Source organism: Symphodus melops, assembly GCF_947650265.1.
Source record: "Symphodus melops genome assembly, chromosome: 13".
Taxonomy (NCBI): domain Eukaryota; kingdom Metazoa; phylum Chordata; class Actinopteri; order Labriformes; family Labridae; genus Symphodus; species Symphodus melops.
In genome coordinates, this window is record NC_136703.1 from 17,723,694 (window position 1) to 17,748,208 (window position 24,515).

Here is a 24,515-nt window from a genome sequence, read left to right on the forward strand (position 1 = left end):
GACTGTCGATGAAAGTGAGCTTGTTTTTGGCAGGGCACCGTGCCTTGGCACCTCTTCAGGTTGGGGAGTAGAGGAGATCTTTTAGGCTGCTGAGCAGAGAGGTGTGTGTGGGCGATGCTGGCTTTGTCCTCTTCTCTCCCACATGCTCACGTTTTGCCTCGTGTGGGCTTCTTTTAGCGCTGCAGAAACAGTAGTACAGCCACTCTGCAATATTCGTAGGTGAGAGTTTGTCAGTTTTTAAAGCGTCAGTTGAAGCATTACTCATTTAGTGTGTGTCTGAAGCAGCTATAAGGTAGATAAGTTCAAAGTTGTGTCGGAAAAATAGAAAATGTACCAATTGATCTGACATCTTCCCTTTGTAATTCTCTTTTTCTATAGCATGTATCCAGCAGACACTGTGGTCAGCAAAGCACAAACCAGGTACAGTCCTTTACATAATCATCAGAAAACTCCATTTTGCATCATTTTCTTAAATTTATATTTTAGGATTCTTTTTCAATTCTTTATTATGTGAGTATCCTAAAGTCATTGCTCTCTGACTGTCACCTTGTGATCTTTTACTCTTTGGTTCCTGTAATTCTGCCAATCCAGACATTTCTGCATTTGCACAAAAAAAAAAGAAAGAACTTGCAGCATAAAAAAAACCCTTAAGATTAAATATAGATTACAAGATAGCCCAGCCAGGTTCCATTATAAACTCACATTAACACTGCCAGAGTGTAAGGGTTGAATCCAACTGGGACCACATATGCTGAAACATGTGTATGAAACATGTATGTACAAATGGCACCGTGTGCAAACACCAGTCTGAGTCCCATTATAGGTTCATTAAGAAATACAGTATTTCTTAATGTAATTATACTACATTTTTCATCGAGGCCAAGGTAGAGCTTTACATGAACTGAGTGAAAGCTTTTGGATTTATATTTGACAGAGAAATAGTAAATATGAAGCCTCCAAACAGTTCGTTAAAAGTGTAGCTTATTAAAAGACTAAAAATCAAAAGAATGCCGAGTTTGAATTTGTTTAAAAATGTAATTTTGTTAAACTAAAATGTGTCCACTGTTGATAGGATAGCATATATAGACTGGAAGAAATGTACCATAAAACATATATCAATAATGATTTCCTTGTTATGGTGAATATAGTATGAAGCTCTGTTGGTCTTCTTAACAGGATATTCTATATACAGGTGGAGAGCTGCTCGGCCTCTCTTTCAGTGAGGACCTGTCTTATTAGCGGTCACTTTCTTCTTCGTTCCTAGGGTGACAGCTTGAGACAGCGCCATGGTGACGGTTGCCGTGTCCCTGTGTCGCACCACCTCTTCATCAATCTGAAGAGCTTCACTTACAACAGCATCAGCGAGGATGCAGACGTCTTCTTCTCTCTGTACGACACTCGTGAGGCCAAACAGATCAGGTATGGCAGGAGGCTACCGGTGCACACGGAACAGCCTTGACCGACCCTGTAAACACACACACACACACACACACACACACACACACACACACACACACACACACACACACACATATACAAACAAACAAACAAACACGCATGTCAGCCCAATATCTCTATCTAGCAGATTGACAGTGAAAGTTAACTGAGAGATTGACTCTGAAAGTTTACTTTGAGATTGACTCTGAAAGTTTACTGTGAGCTGACTCTTTTTACAGTGAGAAGTTCATGGTGAAACTTAACAAAAATGGAGGACCAAAGAATCCAGAGAAAGTTGATCGTCTGTGTGCTCTCTTTACGGTACACTATTTTCCTCTCTAGATATAAATGACATTAATCTGTTTTTAAATCCTGGTAGCATTCTGTTAATGTTTTCCCTTTTCTCTGTAGGACCTGAGCAGTAAAGACTTGAAGAGAGACCTCTACATTGTTGCACATGTCGTTCGCACTGGTAAAAGTGTTGTCGCAAAATCGCGCACAAAACTTACCAAACTTACCATACCAGCGTTTCATCTCAGCAAGTTCGTCCCTTTCTTTGTGTCCAGGTCGTATGCTGCTGAATGACTCAAAGAAGGGCCCACCTCATGTGCAGTACAGAAGACCTTACGGCTGTGCTGTTCTTGCCATGAGTGATGTTTTTCACACCATCACGGACCTCAAAGAGGAGAAGGACTTTGTGCTCAAAGTTTATACGTAAGTGTACATTTAAAGCTCCTCCTTTTCTTGACTGTACATATGGTGGCACCAAGAAAAAACATCCTCTATCATTTAAAGTTTCAAATGGATCATAGAAAAGGTTATAAAATAAGTATATTCTCGAGGGAAATTCAAGAGGGATTTAAAGAGATTTTGTGCTTCTGGATTGAGTTAAAATGCCTGTGCAGATAGGTGAGAAAATTCTGCAAACCTCTTGCATGACAACTTGGCGTTCTCTGTTGATACTTGGCGTGTTTTGACCGGAATGATAATGAAGTGTCCTCTGCAAAATCAATAGCTGCTCACCCTAGGCCTGCGATAGGGCACTTGGCGTGTTGTGAATCTGGCTGCTTCTGTTAGGCTTCGCCACAGAGAGTCACTCCTGCGCGCCAGCCAACCCAGGGAAAGAAGGAGACACAGAGAAGAAAGAAGGGAATAGAGAGAGAGAGAGAGAGAGAGAGATGACACTCAGATAATTTAGAAAAGTTAGAGGACAAATAAAAGAACACCAAGCTCAGCGTTTCCTGATGTTACTCTATGAATGTCAGTCAGCAGCTCTAATGTCTCCTTGAATGCATGCTGTCCTCTTCAACTTACACTCAGGGTCAAAGGTCAATCATACAGTCATCATACATCCTGCTGTGTGACTTTTTTCTGAAGTGGTATTTTCAGCATAACTGTACAGCTTCGCGAGCAATGAAGATTTTTAGAATAGAAAGCTGTCTTTTTCATAGGATTTCCCTGACTGAGGCAAAGAGCTCTTCCTTTTTAAAAAGCAAGCAGTGATTCAGTGCTGAGCTGCCTCCAAACTGTCGGCTCCTATAACGCTCCAGTCTGTGCATTTCCCCATGCCATCCCAGGGGCCTTCGGGCCCACAGTAATGAAAAAGGCTGGTAGAGAGTTGGCTGTCAGGTTTGCTTAGTGAGCTGTGCATTTGGGCTAATGTGCTGCTTGATAGCACCTCCCCCCGCTGCTACCTTTTCTCCAGGAGGAAATCGTCTCTGGGACACATGCTGTTCGTGTAGTCCCCATGCGCACAATCCTGATCCTCCATCTGGACTCACTAATGGGTGCGTTGTTAACAGTCCTGCCCAACTATCTCTCTCTCTCCAGATGTAACAACGAGAATGAGTGGTACCAGGTACACGACAACATCATCCGCAAGTCCAACACCAAGTACTCCGCTCCAAGTACCAACTACGGTAAAAATGTTGTCACTACAGATCTGTTACCTGTTTGCATTTTCTGGGGTTGAATATTGGCGTTTTCATGGGTTTGTTTAGATTTAAAGGAAAAATCAAAGTCAAGCGTAACTGACAACAGGTCATGTGACTGCACAAGAGAAGGATATGTAGTTTTCTACTTGGTAGAAGTTAATTGACATAAAAGGTTCTTCCATTTTAAGTGAAAGTGAGCTCATGTTAAGACGATTACAAAGTATAGAGATGACCTCTACTTGTCACGGTGATTATTACCACATGAAAGACAGATTAAGCCAAACACATCCATCTCTAAGTGTTAGCCAGCATAAAAAGATAAAGCATGTCCCTTGGTGTTGGTATTACACAAACCTACTGTGTGTAAATTTCAAAATGGCCTCACTGTAAGCGTGACTTCTACTCATTCACTTTTGCTTCTCTCTTTATGAGCGTGCCACAGTTTGATATATGACTCATGCCTCACAAAAACCCTGTCACTACATTTGTAACCATATTTTTCCTTTCTTCCTGGCGACATTTCTACTCCACCATTTCTCCTCCTTCCCTCTGTTTCTCCCTGACTCTGATCACGTCTCTCCGTCCTCTTTTCTGTCTGTCTTCTCCTCCCCCACATTCTGACTAATGTCCTTTAAATACCCCTCTCTCCGTCCCTTCTCCCATCTTCTCTTTCATTCCTTCAATTCCACTTCTCTCCCACAACCCTACACCTCTTCACTTGCCCTTTCCCCCCATTTACACGCACATTCATGCCTTCCTCCTCCCCACCTGTGCCCCCTAGGCCTGATTATTTCCCTGCAGCTGCTGCGGGGTGAGCTGGAGCAGATCAGACGGGAGAACCAGGCTGTATTCAACAGGGCCCTGGCACTCACACGCAAACTGGGTTTCCCAGATGTCATCCTGCCAGGTAAGGAGGCAAAGAGCAGGAGGCGGTAATGGGGGCAGAGAGGTTCAGAGGAGGAGGTGAAGGCAAGAGGCCAGATGGCTTGGAGGAATGAAAAGAGGGAAAGGTCACAGATCAGGTTGCACAGGATGCAGAGGAAGGTGGAGAGGAAAACAAGTATGTAAGAATAGCAAGGGTGAAAGTTAAAATCGTCTACAGGAAATGTAGCGTACAGCAAAATGGGCTGGTGAATAAGAAAATAGCAAAGATAACTCAATTTTATAGCATATATACTTATTGCATCATATTGATCTAACAGGCATTGTTACTTCTTACATTAAATAAGACTGTAAGATACAAAATTTGATACAGACTTGTTCAACCATAGTGGCCACAATTCAGATTTATAGTTTTTCAACCAAATGGATATTTTCTCTCAAAACTTCTGAAACATTTTCTTTAAATAGCCAAAGAACTATGGTATCCTCATTTTTAAAATAAGATATAGCTTAGAGTTAATTTAACAAATTAATGACTTTAATTTAATACGGACCACTAATAATCAGATTTCCTAATTCATCATTTCTAAGCCAGGATTCATCATTGTTACTATTGCTCCTTGTAAATTATCTGAATAATTCTTTAAAAATTGGTATTTTGGAAAATCTCAGTCCAACACTCTGTATTTGCATGAGATCTGCATTTAGGTCAGGTGCGGAGAAAGCGTTGAAGAACAGAGGTCTTTAAAGATAACTCAAAGTGAGATAGAAAGCGAGAGGTGTGTGTTTATTTCGGTATATTTCATCAGATAAAGTTGCTTTGTTTTTTGTCTACTGAGAATGTTAGATTGTCTTTTCTTTTCTTTTCCATCCTCTCACTGTTCTCCTCCCCTCCTTTCCTCTGTCCTTTACCCTCCTCTCCTCCTTTATCTTCACTTTCCTCCTCTCTTTGCTTTCCACTCCAGCTCCTTTCCAGTTAGCCTGAAATACCTCCCAATATCAACTCTTGTGACTCATCTGTCCCCGAGGAAATGACTTTGATATAAATAACTATAATCTGATTTTATAAATAACTGCAATATCTTCCTCCACTGTAGCCACTGATATTTATTTCATTAAAGACTGACCTCGCAAAAGGTGCTGAGGCAGTCATAAGCTACAGTGTATCACAACTCAGCGGGGTCACTTTTCATTGACTAGAACAATGTCTTGTGGTACACGTCTTAGTCCGCACAGCAGCTTAATTTATGTTGACCGCTATGTTCATCCGTGCAACAGAGGTTGACGTTTACATTATAACTTGTTTACATTGCAGAGACAGGGGACATAGTTCTTGTCATAGATTGAGGATTTCTGTGATGCACTTGTCCTGTTGTGGTGGTCATTCAGTCTTGAGAGGCCAAAATAGTGCTTCAGGGCTATGATTTCACTCATGACGTCCTAGTTAGTGTGTCAACCTTAAAAGAGTGCAGATGTAGCGTTGTACTCCTCCAACTTTCTTTGACTTATATGAACAAATGTTGCTTCAGAATAAGATAATTTTTTTATGCATTGTCAAAGCATAGCACCGACATTCTCCAGAAAGTCGTTTTGCTGCAGACAGTTTCGTAAAAAAAACAAAATGTGTGAATGCTCTGCTAATGATTGCTAATTTAAACTTCAGTTTCCAGACCAAAGCAGAGATAAGGAGTGGGCAACAGAAATCTAGGAACCCTATTTCTCTATCCACATTATAAATGTAACAAAAGATCTGGATTAAGAGATCGTTCAGGCAGTTGCTGCTTGAGGTATTGCAGTTGACAGATCAACATAAACCCCAAGTACTACAGTTTTTAGTTTAAATATCAACAGGACACCTCCAATTGCACACAAGGTCAATTTTAAGCCTTTATGTAGGGTTTTGTTTTTTTATTGTAAAACTTTCCTAAGGCCTGGCCTAAGCCCCAATCAGTGTAACAGAAAAGCAAAACAAAAAAAAACAAGCAGATGCATATAGATGCATAAATATATGCATATAGATGCATAAATATACCCGAAAAAATGTGAAGTTGGGCTTGGCATAAAGGGAAACCCAGAGATAGGACTTTCATTTCCATCATGCCCTTGGCAAGTAATTAAAGCAATGTGGAGCTGTCTCTAAGGCCTGTATACACGTCTTATTCTTCTTAAAACATCCAGGCTCTGCATCCTACTTTTTTGGGGGATAATAGTATATCATCTGCATATCGCTGTATTTTTATTCATCAAGACATCTAAACCACTTCTAATAAAGTCCTCAAATGTTTCCCATAGACTAAAATTTATCTTGTGTTATTGTCATAGGTGACACACGCAATGACCTGTACCTGACCCTGGAGCGAGGGGAGTTTGAGAGGGGCGGCAAAAGCGTCCAGAAGAACATCGAAGTCACACTCTATGTACTCTATGCCGACGGGGACACACTTAAAGTATGAGTATTACACAGAAGCACATGATTTATTGTGACCCATATCATTAAAATATGGGTCATAATGACTGTACCCTTGACCCAATATATCTACACATGAATTTGATTCTTCAGTCAAGGTGTAAGTAAATCTTCCATGCTGATTCTCTGTTCTCAGGACTGCATCAGTTTGGGCAGCGGGGAGCCCAACACAAGTGAATATCGCTCCTTTGTCCTCTACCACAACAACAGCCCTCGCTGGAGTGAGATGGTCAAACTGCCCATTCCGATAGATCGTTTCAGGGGGTCTCACCTACGCTTTGAGTTCAGACACTGCTCCAGTGAGTCAGTTATGCACCCAAGGGACAGTCATCCTTCGGTGCATGAGTTTATTAGGACACATTTGGATCAGAGTCTGAATTGGGCCTGTGTGGATGCAGTCTGATGATGCATGATGTGCTTCCTTTCAGCTAAAGACAAAGGAGAGAAAAAACTGTTTGGTTTTGCCTTCACTCCTCTGATGAGGGAAGATGGGACAACACTGTCAGATGAGAGCCATGAGCTTTATGTTTACAAGGTATGTGCATGTTTGACACGTACATTTTTAGATGTAAAGTGCAATTCCTCAAAGAAACAAATCATGCTGCAATACAAATGTTGAAAATGATTATGTAAAGATAATATCTCTTTTTAGCACTCAAAGATCGAAGAAACCCAACATCCACTTTGTCTACTTTCCTCACAAAACATGTACAGTAGTAGTTACACTAATAATTGGGATGCCCCAAATGACTCAACTGTACCAAAAGAGCTCTGTCTTTAGGCTTTAACTGGCATTTTTGTGTTGTCAACATAATTTGGTCATGTGTCTTAAGTGATTTGATTATAACAAGAGGAACCTTCAAAGCATGGAGATAAGACACTTTCTATAAAAAACAGTCTAATTGTGCATTAAGAACCAAGGCCTTCAAAAGGCATGTTAGCTTTGACATACTGCTTTGAGATTTGTTGAATCAATATTGTATATTTTAAGCCAGGTCATTTTACTTGCGTCATTATGTCATTGCTGTCACCACTTTTGGATGTATACAGATATGTTTACCTGTCATTACAGTATAATTTTTTAGTATGCTAAAGTATTATCCTTACGTTTCTTGTTTGGCAGCATTAGCATTAGCGTAAAACATTGTTTGTTATGAAGCCAGAAAGACACTCAAAGTAGGATTTCCCTATTCTAAAACGCTAACGCAGTATCATTCCTTCGTTTATTGGCAGGAAACAGAGTAGGAACACCCCATCATGACCCCCTTTCAATGATGCTAGATAAAGAAGCTAACAAGACAAGAACCCCAACTGTCTGTCCCATGAAAAAGATGCTGTGGTGCCATTGTTCCTTGACTAAACTCCTTCCAAACCTCAGTAAATCCTCTTTCTCCCTTCTTCTATCCATTCCACAGTGTGATGAAAATGCCACCTTCAGTAACCAGGGCCTGTACCTGAGTCTGCCCTGCTGTAAAGAGGACTTCAACAGCTGTCCAAACCTGCCGGCCAACCTGCCCTTCCAGAGAAGCCCCAAAGAAACGTTCTGGGTCTCCACAATACTCTGCTCAACCAAACTCACCCAGAATGGTAATCTAACAGTAAACATGCCTTTCTTTATATTCTTTTACCTTTTGTTCCACTCAATATAACTCTTTTTGGTGTTATCCTGTTTTCAGTGGACCTTCTAGCTCTTCTAAACTGGAAGGCCCACCCAGACAGGGTGTTGGATATCCTCGGTCGATTACGTCAAATTAGCGGAGAGGAGATTGTCAAGGTCACTGACGTTACATTATTTATCTTTGTCTAAAAATCACAGCAGAAATAAAGTTAAAAAAAAAAAACTGATGTCGTTATGTGAAATACTGTAATGTAAAATACTGTTCAGAAGTCTCATTTTAAGATAAAACCTTGTTTTTTTGGATGAAGGGGCTACCCTTTGTTTCTATTTTAGTTTCCCGGATGCTTTCATGTGATGGTGCCACTGAGTGTTGTTTTTCATTTTTCTTCTCACAGTTCCTGCGAGATGTCCTGGATACGCTTTTCTGTCTTTTAGATGACAACACAGATAAATACGGGCCGTTGGTTTTCCAGTCACTGGTAGGAATATCAAATAAGCCAAGCTTTACTCTACTGTATGATTTATTCGTGCCTTTAAGCATTGTAAATTAGCATATCATATATTTATCACATCTATTATGTGTTTTAGGTGTTCATCATTAACCTGCTCAGGGACAGCCGTTTCTACCACTTCAGACCTGTCATGGACGCCTACATCCAAAACCACTTTGCTGGAGCTTTGGCTTACAAGTACAACTACATTTACTAAATTCTTTTCACTGAAAATATGAAGAAATATGTTTGAAGTCCTTATGACATACCTCCAAGGTTGCTCTTGATATTGACTCTCGTCATTTCAAACTCGCAGAGAGCTGATTCGATGTCTTAAGTGGTATATGGACCGCTCGGCTGAGGTCGTACGACAAGACCACATCCAGGAAGCTATGAGGGTGAAGTATTACAAAGATATATAAGATAGATGTAGGTTTCTGGTTACAAGATCTGACATTTGAAACGTTTTTAAATAAATATTGATTTTTTATTAAATGATGATGGACTTCAAATCCTTTCAGGGCTCATTCCTAATTCACATAAAGAAAATGGTAGCACAGAACTCTAGTGTTTTTTAACTGACTGTATGTTTCTCTCTCTGCTTTCTGTGAACTAACTCTTTAGGCTCTAGAGTACCTGTTCAAGTTCATCGTCCAATCCCGTATCCTGTACTCGAGAGCCACCTGCGGGATGGAGGAGGAGCAGTTTAGAGCAAGCATCCAAGAGCTCTTCCAGTCGATCCGCTTCGTGCTGAGCCTGGACAGCCGCAGCTCAGAGAACCTGGTGTTCACACAGGTCAGACAGTTCTCGCCCCATAACAAACAGATGCAGAGTTTGTCTCATTTTATCTTTTTTTGAAGATGCTTTTGCTTTCTGTTCAACTCATCCTCTAGGTTTGCAATCATAGGTCATTTATTAATTTTCCTTTTTTCGTTTCATTCTTCTCTTTTGTCACTTTTCATTTTGTCCATTCTTAACTGGTGTTTCAAACCTTTATCCCCACTATTGCCCCATCTTTGGCTTGCTCTTGGACAGTTTAGGTGTGTGATCAGCTGCATGCCTTTCTGTGGTCATGCTGTGGGGCTCTCATCCATCACCGTAAGTCACAGTGCCCCCTTGTGTTGGTTCCACAATGCAGCAGAGTCTGTGCGTCCACCAGACTGCTCAAACAGGATGATGTTTTGTTAAGTAACTGATTTGCAGCCAGTGCTTTAGCTGCAGCTACTGGGCAAATTTTTTTAAGGCTTAACAAGGGGAAATAGAGATTACGGTTGAGAAAAGGGATAAAAAGCATGAAAATCTTGTTGCGTCTCTCAGAAGATGAGAAGAAGTCTTCTCATGAGACTAAACTATTTAGTTTAGTCTCAGTAATGAGCAGTACTGAATTTGAAGCTTGTTCATAATGTAAGTGGAGCTTCTCTAAAACGTGATATTCTGTATGTGGATCACAAACCGTGTCCTTTGTTTCTCCCCACAGGCGGCACTGTTGAACAGCTTCCCTGATATCTTTGATGAGCTGCTGCAGATGTTCACTGTTCAGGAGGTTGCTGAATATGTCAGGGGCACCCTAGGGAGCATGCCTAGCACTGTGGACATTGGCCAGTCTATGGATGTCGTCAAACTGCAGTCTATTGCTCGAACAGTTGAGAGCCGCCTCTTCTTCTTCCCTGGTGAGACAAAAAAGAAGGTGTTATTGCCCATTTTCTCTCTCTGCAGATAACGAAGGACACATTCTAGACAAACGTGTGTTCTTTCTTTTTCTCGCAGAGTCTCGTAGTATTCTGCTACCGGTGGTCCTGCATCACATCCACCTACATCTACGCCAGCAGAGGGAGCTGCTTATCTGCTCTGGGATTCTTAGCAGCATCTTCTCCATAATTAAGACGAGCTCAATGGTAGACTTCTTGAATACTTATGCATGCGCTACATCTATGACTGCATATCCACTGGGATTACAGATTCAAGTTCATTGGAAGTCATTGGAAATGCAGCTGGAGCATGTCCCCGTCTTTGTTGTTAAATCTGTGTTTTTCTACATCTTTCTCCCTCGCCCTGTGTGTGTGTGTGTGTGTGTCAGGAGTCTTCTGTTCAGGAGGAAGTGGAGATGATGGTGGAGAGCCTTCTGGATGTGCTGCTGCAGACTCTGCTGTCCATCATGAGCAAGTCCCACTCTGTGGAGACGTCCAGAGGACAACGCTGTCCACAGTGCACTGCTGAGATAACAGTAAGCTTCCTTTGACGTGAATTAAAAACAGGTGGGATTAAGTGAATATTTCGAGTCGATTAACCTTTAAAATACATTTGCCCACATTTGTCATTTTCCATCGTGCAGGGGGAGTATGTGTCCTGTCTTCTTTCTCTGCTGCGGCAAATGACAGAGATCCACTTTCACCATCTACTCAATAACTTCCACAGCAAGGAGGAGCTGAAGGTGGGAGACGCTGAGTCACAGAGATGAGCACGATTGCAGCATTTTGCAGCAGCCTGCTCACTACATACCTTAACTGCATCGCTTTCTTAATATATTCCTCGGCAGGAGTTCCTGTTGAAGATCTTCTGCGTGTTCCGCAATCTAATGAAACTGACTATCTTTCCCCGGGACTGGAGTGTCATGAGGCTTCTAACGAGTCAGTGAGTCTGCTTTTACATTTCTGTCATGTAGTCTTTGTCCCAGAGACGGTAAGGGAATAGAGCCAACCATTAGATCAGACCCTCTCCAGATAATCCTGCTCTGAAGGTGATGCTTGTGTTGCAAATCTTTTTATCTATTTTTGGCACCTACCTTGTTTGGTAAGCTGACAGTGTAATGTTTGCTTTCTGCAGTATCATCGTAGTGACAACACAGTTCCTGTCTCCAGCCCTGCACAAGAACTTCTCAGAGGCCGACTTTGATTTTAAGGTGTGTTTCTGAAGAGCAGCGCTTTCCCATTTAGGAAACACAGTACACCAGGAAACCTGCACATTTGAGATTCATCTCTATAATGCGACTTCTTAAATCATTAGGTTTTTTTTACATTTCATTTTAATTATCGTTGTCTTTGTCGTGTATGTAGGTGTGGAACTCCTTTTTCAGCCTCACTGTTCTGTACATCAACCAGCCCAGTCTGCAGCTGGAGGCGATTGGTCCAGCTAAGAAAAAGAAAGTCCTCGATAAGTAAGACGCTGCCGTTTATTAGTCCTGCGTAATTTACTCACACTCATGTTGATGACTTGACAAACTTACTGTACTTTGTAATCTTTTCTTTCTAGGTGTGGCGATATGAGAGTGATGATGGCTTATGAGCTTTTCAGCATGTGGCAAAAATTAGGTGCGTCGGAAATCTTCATACATAAAGAGCAAACCTATTGCAGTGAAGCACCATTCGTGAATTCAGAATTGTGTTTCTGTTTTTTACGTTTCCAATCATTTGATCACATTAACGTAGATGGATTCGTAACCCAAACCAAATAAAACAAAAGAGAGGGAGAAAAATGCCAGGAGACGTCACCTGCTTTTACATCAGCATTGAAAATACAACATCAATGATCCCGTCTATGTGTTTGTGTGTAGGCGACAACAAGCCCCACTTTATCCCGGGTATGATGGGACCTTTCCTTGGCGTCACCCTGGTGCCTCAGACTGAGGTTCGAAATATAATGATCCCCATTTTCCATGACATGATGGATTGGGAGCAGAGAAAAAACGGCAACTTCAAACAGGTCATTATGACATTATTTTGTAATGATTTGCAGATTGTGTGCTGCGGCTGTTTTTGTGAATAATTTGGACAGCTTTTGGCTCTCAAAGCACCAAAATGATTTGGCTTAATGTGTGTGTGTGTGTGTGTGTGTGTAGGTGGAAGCAGAGCTGATGGATAAGCTTGACAGCATGGTGTCGGATGGGAAAGGCGATGATAATCACAGAGAGCTCTTCAGCCTTTTGTAAGCACCAAACTCTTGTTTAGTGAGCGTGTGAAGTGATACTCAGAATGATGCTGCTCATGTTGTATTTTACCGAACATTCTTCTCTGTTGTCATCACAGGACTCAGCTGTTTGGTCCTTATCCAAGGTGAGGTGTAATGCCCTCACAGTTTAGACTATGACACACTTTGATAAATACATAACGCCTCATACTTGTCACCTTTAAATTAAACTTCTGACTGTTTTTTTTTTTTTTTTTTTCTGTGTAGCTTGCTGGAGAAGATTGAGCAGGAGACCTGGAGAGAGACAGGGATCTCTTTTGTCACCTCAGTCACAAGACTTGTTGAGAGATTGTTGGATTACAGGTATTAGAGAAGAAGACACACAAATAGCCCTAATGGTTTTAATCACAGCATTCTAATCAGAGACATTTATTCTTTTCATGTGAAGGGACTGCATGAAAGGAGACGAGATAGAGAACAAGAAAATTAGTGGTTCAGTCAACCTTATGGTGAGACATTCATGATCCTGTGGATTTTTGGAAACCATTTAAAACAAATGTTCCAACTTGAAATGTGCATTTCAACTATTCTTCTTTCAAAATCAATCATAGAACTTCTACAAATCAGAGGTCAACAAGGAGGACATGTACATCCGTTACATCCACAAACTGTGTGACCTGCATCTCCAAGCAGAGGACTTCACAGGTAACACACTACAGTATGCTATTATCAGTTTAGGCAGATGTTTTTGGTTTGTTTTTCCACTCACACATATTCTCGCATGGTTCAGTGATTGCAGGTTTTGTAGTTTTGATAAAGCCAGACTTTACCACATTTTGGATTGTAGCTGAGAAGCGCCAGGTTTTTGTTGTGCTTTTTCCCTCACACTGCATGTCCTGTCTCCTCGAACAACTTTTATTAATTCTACTACAGGGAGCCTGGAGAAGAATTGGAACAGGTGCAGTAAGGGAAAGCTGTGGCTGCATTTAAGAAACAGACCTATTTCAGGCTGTATTTCTGTGAGTTAAAAGCCTTGCATACCAAAGGCCCACCCACACAGGTGGTTTGACATTCAACAGATAATTGTTCACCGTTTTGTAAAGGTATAGTCAGATGATACTTCTCTCTCCTTTGTTGATCCAGTTTGAAAGAGACGCTGGTATGAATTTAAACTTTCATTTTGAATCTGAGTTGGAAAAAATCGTCACAACAACATTAAAAAAAATAGGTGATAAGTGGCTGAATAACTTACAACTTTTTCGGCCTTTTAGCACCCACACATTAAAGTAGTCTGGACCCATGCTATTCTCTGTCGGACATGCTTTCACAGCACCACGCAGGGGAATTTTGCCTGGCAATAATCTGGTTTCTCTGCAGCGTGAGGACCGTGTGGGCGCTTGCAGACTGTGCTTGTTTCTCCCTCTGCTACTATAAGAGCAACACACATTTTCACATTAATCTTTAGGATTCTTATTAATATATTAAAGCGGATGACCTCCTATTCTTCACAGCCTAGCTCCACCCACCTTCACTCTGAGTCGAGGTTTCATTTGTGAGTGTAAACCTAGAAACAAACCCTTCCTGTGATTTTTGTGATTTGGGCATTAATATAAATGTTCCATTAAGTTTTAAAAGTCTAAAAAGGCTAAATTTGTTATTGGCAGAGGGGTTACATTAAATGTTCAACTGAACTGGTAAGGCAACACGCAATCATGTAAACAGGAAATCAAGGGATGTCAGTTTATGTAATTGTGTTAATGGCTTAAGTGTTGCTTTAGTCACATTATTGGCAGCGGCGGCTTTATTGTGGGCATGTAAATGTATCCAAATATGACTCATTAAATGCCACCTTTTTCATTACTTTCATAAAACAACCAACAGGCAGGTGGCCGAATAACTGAAACACATTTCAGTGTTCTGCAGAGCTGTGATTGCACACGTTTTGCAGCGTGTGAATCATTGTATGCTTACAAAAAAAACATCATCTTCCCAGACATGGTTTCTTCTTCAGAAAGGGCATCATTTATCTTTTAATCTGTACTTTGAACAAATGCATTGATCTCTTTATTTCATGTCTACAATTAAAATGTATTTTCATTATTGATTCATTTGTTATGTTTCTTTAAAAATAATTTATAAAATGTTTTTTTTTAAAAATGTTAAGTAAAAGTTGAATTCCTTTGATACATGTTTCATCACAGTTGTACTCAAACACCAAAAGATGCTTCATTTATTGTGACACAAATTCAAGAAAAAAGCCAATTCACCTAGATTGAGAGGCTCTCAGTGTAAAACAAGGGAAGCATTTAAATGTTGTCTCTTCATTTAATTTTCTCTTTGAGACTTGATTTAATGCACCCAACATTAACCAAAACCATTTTAAGCACCCATTTCATCTACTAAGTCCCACTCCCACATAAATCTCTTTCTACTTAACAATACAAAGAAACAAACAAACTAAATAAAAAAGTAAAGCAAATATCCCAAACTGATGTGGAATTAGAAACTGGATTTTTCTGCACCTTCCTGTCCACGCTATGCGTTTAAAAATGTATGCGTTGTTTCCAGAGTCATGATTTTCTTTTGAGCTTTTAAGAAAAGTGTCACATGCTGACTATGAGAAGAGCTGATGTGATTTCAACTGTGCAGGTGATCTTTGCTCTTCCTAATGATATGCCGAAACATCAACACCGTGCTCAGGGCAACTTGTGCCACTGACTGCGCTTTGTGTCGTTCGCCATCTGTTCACAGAGTTTAAGACCAAATTATGTGGAAGCTATCAGTTCACCACTCGGGCCAGACACATGGGTCAACATCTGTAGCATTACTAGAGAGCACTATAACATGGTAATACTGTTTTTTTTCTGATGACTTTTGTTCTGCTGCCCTCTGAAACAGAGGCAGCGTTCACCCTGCTGCTGTATTGGGAGCTGCTGCAGTGGGAGGACAGGCCCCTCAGGGATTTCCTCCACTACCCCTGTCAGAGCGAGTGGCAGCGCAAGGAGAACCTGAGTCGTAAAATTCTCCACTACTTCAACAAGGGCAAGGCAAGATATTTTGATTGTTATGTTTCCCCCTGACCCATTTCAAGCCAGTGAATTAAGATTAAAACCATACAATTTCTGACCCACATGAGCAGCTGAGTCTTTCACAGTACAAAGATCCTGAGGTTAACTTCATATTGATTGAACAGCTTTAGGCTTGTGCAACACATCGGATACTAAATAAACCTTCACAGATTTGTATTCTCTTTTTCATGGTTTTGGTTCTAGAGACTATTTGTTCTGCCTGCAGAACAGCTGTTTTATAACATAGTTCACTTTAGCCTACATTAATATAGAAACGAAGCAGAATCTTTTTTGTACTCTTTGTACTATTTTTCAAGTATTTTGTCATTTTTGCTCTGTTAGGGTTTTATTTTATTGTCTTCCTCATTGAGTTGTGCAGAGAAACTGTATTTTCGTAAAAGTAGCTATACCACAGTGTACAAATGATATAACATGACAGGAGAGGACATGATAGAGAACAATACAACACCACACAAAAAGATAAGATACAATACAAGATACTGTAGGATAAGATATGACATGACACCACCTGATACAACACAATACAATACGATATAATGCGATATGATACACTATTTGTCTTCTTGGGAAATGTGTCTTGGACTCCAGTACTGCACACATTGAGCTGCTTCCACAGTAGAGTCATGAAACAACCTTTTAAAAAAAATGGGCAGAAATGAATTCTTAAAAGGGTTCAGTTCACATTCAGGCACTCTGTATATAAGAGCTCCGGCACAGAGTGGAGGATGTGAGATGGTCAGAAATCTATTAATCTAACTGAAACAATCTTGAATTAAGAGGTTATTAGAAGTCAAATATTATGCAGAGTACGCTTTTCCATGTTTTTCTAACACTATTATGTGTCCCGAGTCCGTCTACAAACTCACCAATGATGAGAAAAGTCCATCCTCTCTTGCTCTACTTTTCAGAAGATTTGTATTCAAAGCATTTCCCCTTCATGACATCACAAAGGAAAGTAACCCCTCCCCCTGGTGATTGACACTCCCATGTGTTTGTTCTGCCCTCTGAGTTTAATTTCTCTCTGTAAACAATAGGCCCTATTGAATAGGGGATGCTGCAAGAAAGCCTGGGCCACAGCCCCTTCCAGAGAGGGGTGTGGTCAAACACAGCTCACTTACATTTAAAGCTCATAAACAGCCTGTTCTGAGCAGGGCTGAAATAGAGCAGTTCCTGACAGGGTCAGAGTGGATTTTCAGCGTGGAACTTCAAAGACACGTTTTGGAGATGTCAGAGATTTATTTATACTTGTTAAAAAGGAGTATAATATGTGGCCTTCAAAGCAGAGCTTATTGGTTAAAAGCTAGAACACGTATATATTAAAAGGAATCAAAAAAGCTTGAATGACATTTAATACACATACAAACATGTAGCCACATCTCAGTGCTACTTGATAAGGGTCAAATGTGTTCTCAGAATGGATTTGCTTCCATGCATAAATCCTCAGTGGCTGGTATTCATCCACAAAATTAAATTAGTGAACTTGTCTCAGTGCTCTGGAGACAGCATGCCCTTCTGTGCCGAGGAAGTAGCCGAGAACGAAATCAAAGTTGCCCCCTTCATTAGCTGTGTGTCATCTCCAGTGTTTATTGCTGAGCTCGTACATAAAATCAGTAACCGCTCTGTACCTGAGGAATCCTCTGCTGTTACCATTGTTAACGTTCATACATTACAAATGAAAATCTATATTTGCTTAGAGAGCAGCCTGTAGGTTGGTGACCCAGGTGAATTCATGCAGAATAATGAATCTTAATAGTTATATATCCCTCAACATTCAATTGAGAGTAAGATTCGGATAAAAAGCAGAGCTGCTATTTTTTATTAGAAACCTCATATAAGGCTTCAAGAAAAGTACTTGTGTAGCACGAGTGTAAATAATAATTAATGGAAAAGAAAATTAAACTGTTAATTCAACACCAATATTGATTTTAATAACAAACAGGAGGATACAATTGTTTTTCTTCTTCCTTTGTTGAATGTAATGTAAATATGAAAAGGCTCATTTACCTTATGTTTTTCTTCCTTTTGCGTCTTGTGTACATCAAACAACTTAAGCATTTAATTTTTTTTCAGTTCGTTTCAATTCTCACAGTCTTTGTGATTTTTTTCCTCCTCATCATAAAGATAATATTGAGCTTTAATCATTTCTCTGTATCTCATTTGCCTCGATCTCTGCAGTGCTGGGAATATGGAATCTCTCTCTGCCGGGAATTGGCTTTCCAATATGAGACTTTATATGATTACCAGAGCCTCAGCTGGATACGGGTGAGTAAAGTCTGCCGTGCTTCCTGTTTTCCGCTGCTTGATCAAACAAGCCTCTTCTGTGAGATTTCAGCTTTGTCACATACAGTGTTAAATGTGTACAGCAACAAAAACACAGTTACCAAATTACCTTTGCACACCCACACTCATCAGGAAATTCAGAGGATTCAATAATGCGTGTTATTGAATCATTATTAAACATGACTCTTTTGCATGTTCATCATTCTGTGACAGAAAATGGAAGCAGCGTACTATGACAACATCATTGAACAGCAGAGGATTGAGCCAGAGTTTTTCCGAATGGGCTTCTATGGCAGGAAGTTTCCTTTCTTCCTCAGGGTAAGACTTACTAAATCTAGTCTCATCTCGTCTGACCTGGCACAGTTATGTTTGTGCCGATGTGGGGAAAGCTACACTGCTCCTTCATGCTTCAGCAGCAGACACTGTCAGCAACAGTAGCGTGTGCAGGACAGAGATGGGTCGTTGAGAATTGGCTCAAAGAAATGGATTACAGTAAAACAAACCAGGAGTGAAGAATACAGTCAAAGCAGCCTAGATATGTTCAGTACTTCAGATCTTGTATGTCCTGGTTTGTGGAAGCACTTTAGCTTTTAGACTTTAGTTTGTCTGATTTAAAGGTTTTGGTAAAATAAAGAATAAAAAATATGAGTAGCATTTCTTGTAGCTATAACAACTTAACATTAACATGGACATTGTATAAATAGCTGGAGCACTGCCTACTAGATAGTCCACCAATTGACTCATATAATTGTATCACAGATTCTATCTCATTACATTTATTGGTTTATCTAATCATTATCTCATCATCATTTCTCGTACAGAAAGTGAATTATTACTTGAGTGAAATATGTTATGATTATGCAAAATACATGTTATTGAAGTGGCTATAATGATTTTTATGATAACATTATGTTAAAAGACAATTCAAAGGTGTCTCTCGTAACTATGAACACGCAAAGAATTTGCCTGCACACCAGCTTTACAGAGTTCTATAGAGTTTCAGCTAATTTATTATGTTGTCAGTGTTTACTCGCATAACGCTGTGTGTGGCCACAGGATACGTGTACTTTACATATCGGTCACCGAACTCCAGACAAAATGGTGAGCAACTGGTCTAAGAATAGGCAGCTGGCAGAATGAATGATTAATTTGCTCTGTTTCCTCTGAGAGTGAAATTCAACTTGAAAAGTTAGAATTAGTTTTTTTCTGTCTTCTTAAACTTCTCCTGCTACCCTAATGAGCTGAAAAATACATTACTATTATTTTAAGGAAGCAGAGGTGTTTATAATATTTTTAGCAGGACTGAATCGGGAATATTAGCACGTTCTTTTTTGATCTTCTACAGCCACCATTTATCAAAACAGTACCACGAATTCAAAACAGTCACTATTACTATTTTTTAAAAATCACTGTTACTTTCTAGTCCACATGAGGCCCCAGAGTTGTCTAACAGTTTCTTATCCAACCATGAATCCTGAATAAATCCAGCTGTTTTCTTTCCTTTACGCAGAACAAAGAGTTTGTTTGTCGTGGTTATGACTATGAACGACTTGAGGACTTCCAGCAAAGAATGCTGGGGGAATTTCCACAAGCCATCGCCATGCAGCATCCAAACCAACCTGACGACACCATCCTGCAGAGTGACGCACAGTGTATCCTTTTAACACCAATTTACAAATCGACTATTATTAAAGGTAATGCTACACGTTTAAGAGATCAGTACAGACCAATTACCAATATTTTTCAGGTTCATCTCCAGAGGGAGAGAGTGAGGGCAGAAGTTCTCTGAAAGTCTTCCAGTCTTCCATACTTGTGAACATGGGGTCTTTTTGTGTGTCAATTCCTTGACACTTGGTCTCTAGACTTGCAGATCTATGCTGTGACTCCGGTGTCAGACATATCTGAAGTGCCTCAGCTGGAGCGTGTGCCCGAGAGGATCAAGAGCTTCTACCGCATAAACAATGTCACCCGCTTTCACTATGACAGGCCTTTCCACAAGGGGCCCAAGGACCGGGAGAACGAGTTCAGGGTATGTTGAACCAGCAATGCCCCTTCCTGTCCTTTACTATCTCATAGCTCAGTGTTTTTCACAAATGTATAGACATTATAAGAGAGGGTAAGACCTAATGTAAAAATAGCATTCTTATTTTAAACCCTTTTTAAGTGTTTGATCTATTAAGCACTCATCAAGGGTTCAAAACCTATATCGAGTGATGATGAGCATTTTATTTCTCAGAATGTAGTAGGAAATAATGTGACATTATGATTTTTGTTTGATTATCTGTTCACGGCACATACAGCTAAGTAAAATCAGCATAGCACTGGAAACAAATTAAATGAAGACATATAGTTTGTTTGACAGGGGAAATACAACATGACAAAAACAGAGGACTGAAAATAGAGCCCTGAGGTAGTCTTTGAAAAAATAATGCAGAGAAAAAACTCTTTAGATTTTAAAGCGTGAGTATTTATCATTTAATGTACATTGTATAATACATAACAGTTAAAGTTAAAGCTTGGGGAAAAGTTAGAAAGCTTTACATTACCAGTCATCATCACTTATTCCAAATTTTGCTTTACCATTATTTGTGCATAAAGTACATTCCTTATTTCTCATTGAGCTTCATCCACTAAATAATCAATTTAGAAGTGCAAAGACAGCAAGAAACACACACAACATCTCAGGTGAAAAAAAAGAACAGTTTAAATGTTGGCAGAAGATGTTGAAGTTGATGTCGAGGTCAGTCACTGTACAAGGGTGGCTTTGATGCATAAAACATGTATTGTAGTCCAAACTAAATCAAATCTATCAATGCAGTCTTTTTCGTGACGTCACAATCTGTTGTTGAGCTTCATGGCTCTTCCATTTCCGGGCTGCGTCAAAATAACAACACAGTCAATAAAGATACATACACGTGCAGGATTTGGGACTTTTCAAGGCTCATTAGATCCTGTGTAAGTATGAAGTGACTGTGTTTTCGTTTGAATTTGCAAAATGTGATTTTGATTTGAGACTCATTTTGCAGAAGCCTTTATAATTGTAACTCACAGAAGTCCCAGCCTTAACTGCAGGTGCATTAGTCATAATCACTGCAAAATGATGTAATGTGGCAAGAGCAAAAGTTTCTAAATTCATGATGCAGAAGCAAGAAAGAGAACACTGCAGCAGAATAAAGGACACAAGGAACTACTAATTTATTTAATGCAGGACTTGTTCATATTATCAAAGGCTATTTGTAGCTAAATTGTGTTCAAACCTTTAATAAATGATCTTCAAAAAACACTTTTTTTTCATGACACATTTTCTATAAAACAAAGCTAGAAGGAAGGAAAATTTCTTTATTTAAGAATCAGGAAACAAAAGTTATTTGGCAATCTGCTTTAAGATATTATTTGTAATGATAAACAGGTTATTTATTATTACTGGTATTATTATTATTATTGTTATATTTGTCTTTTAAATGTTTTTAGCTCTTGTTATCTTTTTGTTGTTGTTGCTTTACTCATATTACAAGAACAGTTTAGAGTGGTAAAGAATAAACAATCCCACCTTAGGAGACTTGGAGCAGACAGGACACTGTACTGTAGTTTCCTTTGACACACTTACCTACATTTTGAACAAAACCACAACAGGACTGACTCTTCACTGAACTGACCTACATGCTACACAATGACACTGCTTTGAGGTAGCACTCTCCACAGCCTGCTTATATACTGTATCTATTACTACATGCAGTCAGCTCTCCAGTGGACATTCCTGATATCACATGTGGTTGATTGTACACTGTTATCCTTCTTGGTTAACAGAGTCTTTGGATTGAGAGAACAACTCTGATCCTCTCGCGTCCTCTCCCTGGGATCTCCCGCTGGGCGGAGGTGGAAAGAAGAGAAGTGGTGAGGAGCTCGAACCTTTTATTCTCAATCATCTCTTACTTCATATGTGCCTCCTGAAGGACACCAAGGACAGTTTCCTAAAGCTGCCTTGCAACAGATTGATCAGGTTTAAGGAGTATTTATATATTTCCAGGTGGAGGTGAGCCCTCTGGAGAATGCCATTTATGTGGTGGAGAATAAGACCCAGGAGCTGCGGACTCTGATCAGCCAGTACCAACACAGACAGCATCATGGCAACATCAACCCGCTCAGCATGTGCCTAAATGGTGTCATAGATGCTGCTGTGAACGGAGGCATCGCCAGATATCAGGAGGTAGGGAGAAATAAGAGTGTGAGTGAACTAGATTTTGAATTGAATTTGTGTTTATCTTTCAACTCTTCCTCTACAACAGGCCTTCTTCGATAAGGACTACATCAGCAGTCATCAAGAGGACACGGAGAGGATCACACATTTGAAGGATTTGATGCAGGAGCAGGTCAGACTCACCTCTAAATTTGATCCAATGTGGAGCTGGAGGTTTAAACAGACTCACATACTATTTCCTTTGATTCAACGCAACAGGTGCACATTCTCGGAGTGGGGCTGGCTGTGCATGAGAAACTGGTGCATCCAGAGATGCGGCCCCTGCACAAGAAGCTCGTGGACCAGTTCCATATGATGAGGACGGGATTGCATCATGTGAGTTATCCCACATGTGACTCAGTCTCTTGTTACTCTGTTGGAGTTGTTTGCATTCTTATCCTTGCAGGCAAACAGGCACATTTCTGCATTTGGAACAAATTGGTTTTCATATTCCTTATGATGTGATATAAGTCGGGCTCAATGTTTATATCCAAGTATTTTAGCGCGTGTCTGAGCAGTGTGGATATTCAGAGCAGTATATGGTTGGCTCCCAGCAGGGGGTGCCTGGTGTTGATCGATTCGGCCCAGCTGGCTGCCAGGGGGTCAACTCTCCCAGAGGCATCCTCACCTCACACAGTCACATGAGCCCTGAGAGTGTGCGCCTCATGCACCGACACAGGTCAGCCCCAGGCGCACACACACACACACACACACACACACACACACACACACACACACACACACACACACACACACACACAACTATTGGCACATAGAGATTAATATGTTTTACAATGTCCTTGCAGCCCTCTGAACCTTCAGGGTTCAATCCGTCACTCGTCCTCCTCCCTGTCCTCTCACACATCTAGCGAGGCAGGAAACCTTGTCATAATGACGGATGGTCTGATGGGGGAGCACCCAGAGGAGGCGTTACACATGCAGGTAAGGCTAAAAATGAAAACATGCACTGAATGAATGTATTCTAATTGGATATGAATGTACAGGGTGCATGAATAGGGTAAGGTTAATCATGAGCTATTTAATCTATTAGTCTTATAGATTGAATTTGACAGCAGATACACCAAATACAACAATAATGTTTTCTTTGACGGGACAGTGCTTAAAAAGAGAAGGTTTTGTCATGTTAAGAATGTATTTTGTTTTGCAGCCCAGCCCCTCCTCCTCCAGCCTGAGTTCAATCCGCTCTAACTCTTCCCAGATTATTAACTCAGCTCCCTCGAGTGCCAGAGGTAAGTAACACAGTCGCAGACAGACACACAGGAGATGGTGACTGTGGTGGTAATAACTTTATACTGCTCCACCTCAAAAGCTCTGTATCTTTCAAAGAGGTCTGTAAAGTGATTATATCAGTATTTATTGCTTGATAGATATTTTGAAAATCCAACATTTTACAGCGTAGATAGACACAAATACATAGATGTCATTTCCCCATGTGTTTTCCTTCCTTGTCCAGGGTCTCCTTCCTTGCCTGATAAAGCCAAACACAACAGAGAAGTGATGATACTGTTGCCGTCTCACCGTGAGAGAGCCAGCAACTCCATGTACTACAATATGGCAGAGAACGGACAGGTGGGACAGATCAACAGCACTGTAAACGTTGTTCTGAAGTGCCAAACATTCCCCATGTAACACAGGCCTGGAAACAAAAATAGTTTCCCTCCATATGCCGTGACATTAAAAATATCCAAAGGAAATACAAAGATTAAGATAAGATGAATCGGCCACAAAAAAAAATTGTTTTATCGTACATAATACATGATGTTGCTTTTTGCAGAACAACCACATGCAGCGTGCCTTACTCCAGCAAGTTAGCCCCTGTAAGCCGTGTGTCGACCCTCACATGAACCTACCAGAGAAAGGTAACATACACTGACAGGTTGATGCCTGCAATAGTGTGTATGTAACATGCATCTGTGTGTTTGTTGACATGTTTGTGTTTTCCCCCCTCCAGTCTTTCCTAACACTCCTAGCAGCTGGAGTCTGGATGGAGAGAACAGGGAGCATGTGTCCTACATGCAAGCTTCTACAGGAGGGGGGATCATGCCCCCAGTCCCACCCAGGTCCTTCCCACCAGGTACTATGACGTCACATTCAAAGATTTACGTTTGACCTGCAGTTGTCACCTTGCCAAGATATGACCTGACACTACGAGATGC

At 40.5% G+C, this 24,515-nt stretch overlaps 1 protein-coding gene across 3 annotated transcripts in view; it reads left to right on the forward strand.

Annotated features, from left to right (window-relative positions):
- Positions 1-24,515, forward strand: part of LOC306833564 (dedicator of cytokinesis protein 3-like) — a 47,780-nt gene that overhangs the window by 20,005 nt on the left and 3,260 nt on the right. Inside the window, exons 8-52 of one of the 3 annotated variants that reach the window (XM_079358894.1) lie at positions 379-420; positions 1,265-1,419; positions 1,677-1,758; positions 1,849-1,909; positions 2,004-2,151; positions 3,268-3,356; positions 4,153-4,278; positions 6,576-6,700; positions 6,857-7,019; positions 7,149-7,255; positions 8,136-8,307; positions 8,397-8,494; positions 8,734-8,817; positions 8,927-9,027; positions 9,146-9,227; positions 9,454-9,624; positions 10,307-10,499; positions 10,597-10,724; positions 10,907-11,053; positions 11,162-11,260; positions 11,366-11,460; positions 11,653-11,728; positions 11,883-11,983; positions 12,079-12,137; positions 12,380-12,528; positions 12,665-12,750; positions 12,852-12,878; positions 13,000-13,095; positions 13,181-13,241; positions 13,344-13,437; positions 15,631-15,779; positions 17,997-18,083; positions 18,315-18,419; positions 19,612-19,753; positions 19,964-20,130; positions 21,909-21,995; positions 22,129-22,308; positions 22,388-22,471; positions 22,558-22,674; positions 22,893-23,017; positions 23,145-23,280; positions 23,507-23,588; positions 23,813-23,928; positions 24,134-24,218; positions 24,311-24,433. In XM_079358894.1, the coding sequence (XP_079215020.1) occupies positions 379-420; positions 1,265-1,419; positions 1,677-1,758; positions 1,849-1,909; positions 2,004-2,151; positions 3,268-3,356; positions 4,153-4,278; positions 6,576-6,700; positions 6,857-7,019; positions 7,149-7,255; positions 8,136-8,307; positions 8,397-8,494; positions 8,734-8,817; positions 8,927-9,027; positions 9,146-9,227; positions 9,454-9,624; positions 10,307-10,499; positions 10,597-10,724; positions 10,907-11,053; positions 11,162-11,260; positions 11,366-11,460; positions 11,653-11,728; positions 11,883-11,983; positions 12,079-12,137; positions 12,380-12,528; positions 12,665-12,750; positions 12,852-12,878; positions 13,000-13,095; positions 13,181-13,241; positions 13,344-13,437; positions 15,631-15,779; positions 17,997-18,083; positions 18,315-18,419; positions 19,612-19,753; positions 19,964-20,130; positions 21,909-21,995; positions 22,129-22,308; positions 22,388-22,471; positions 22,558-22,674; positions 22,893-23,017; positions 23,145-23,280; positions 23,507-23,588; positions 23,813-23,928; positions 24,134-24,218; positions 24,311-24,433 (5,002 nt within the window). Of the gene's footprint in view, positions 1-378; positions 421-1,264; positions 1,420-1,676; positions 1,759-1,848; positions 1,910-2,003; positions 2,152-3,267; positions 3,357-4,152; positions 4,279-6,575; positions 6,701-6,856; positions 7,020-7,148; positions 7,256-8,135; positions 8,308-8,396; positions 8,495-8,733; positions 8,818-8,926; positions 9,028-9,145; positions 9,228-9,453; positions 9,625-10,306; positions 10,500-10,596; positions 10,725-10,906; positions 11,054-11,161; positions 11,261-11,365; positions 11,461-11,652; positions 11,729-11,882; positions 11,984-12,078; positions 12,138-12,379; positions 12,529-12,664; positions 12,751-12,851; positions 12,879-12,999; positions 13,096-13,180; positions 13,242-13,343; positions 13,438-15,630; positions 15,780-17,996; positions 18,084-18,314; positions 18,420-19,611; positions 19,754-19,963; positions 20,131-21,908; positions 21,996-22,128; positions 22,309-22,387; positions 22,472-22,557; positions 22,675-22,874; positions 23,018-23,144; positions 23,281-23,506; positions 23,589-23,812; positions 23,929-24,133; positions 24,219-24,310; positions 24,434-24,515 lie in introns of all 3 variants that reach the window. The other 2 variants (XM_079358895.1, XM_079358893.1) reach the window with 2 other exon arrangements.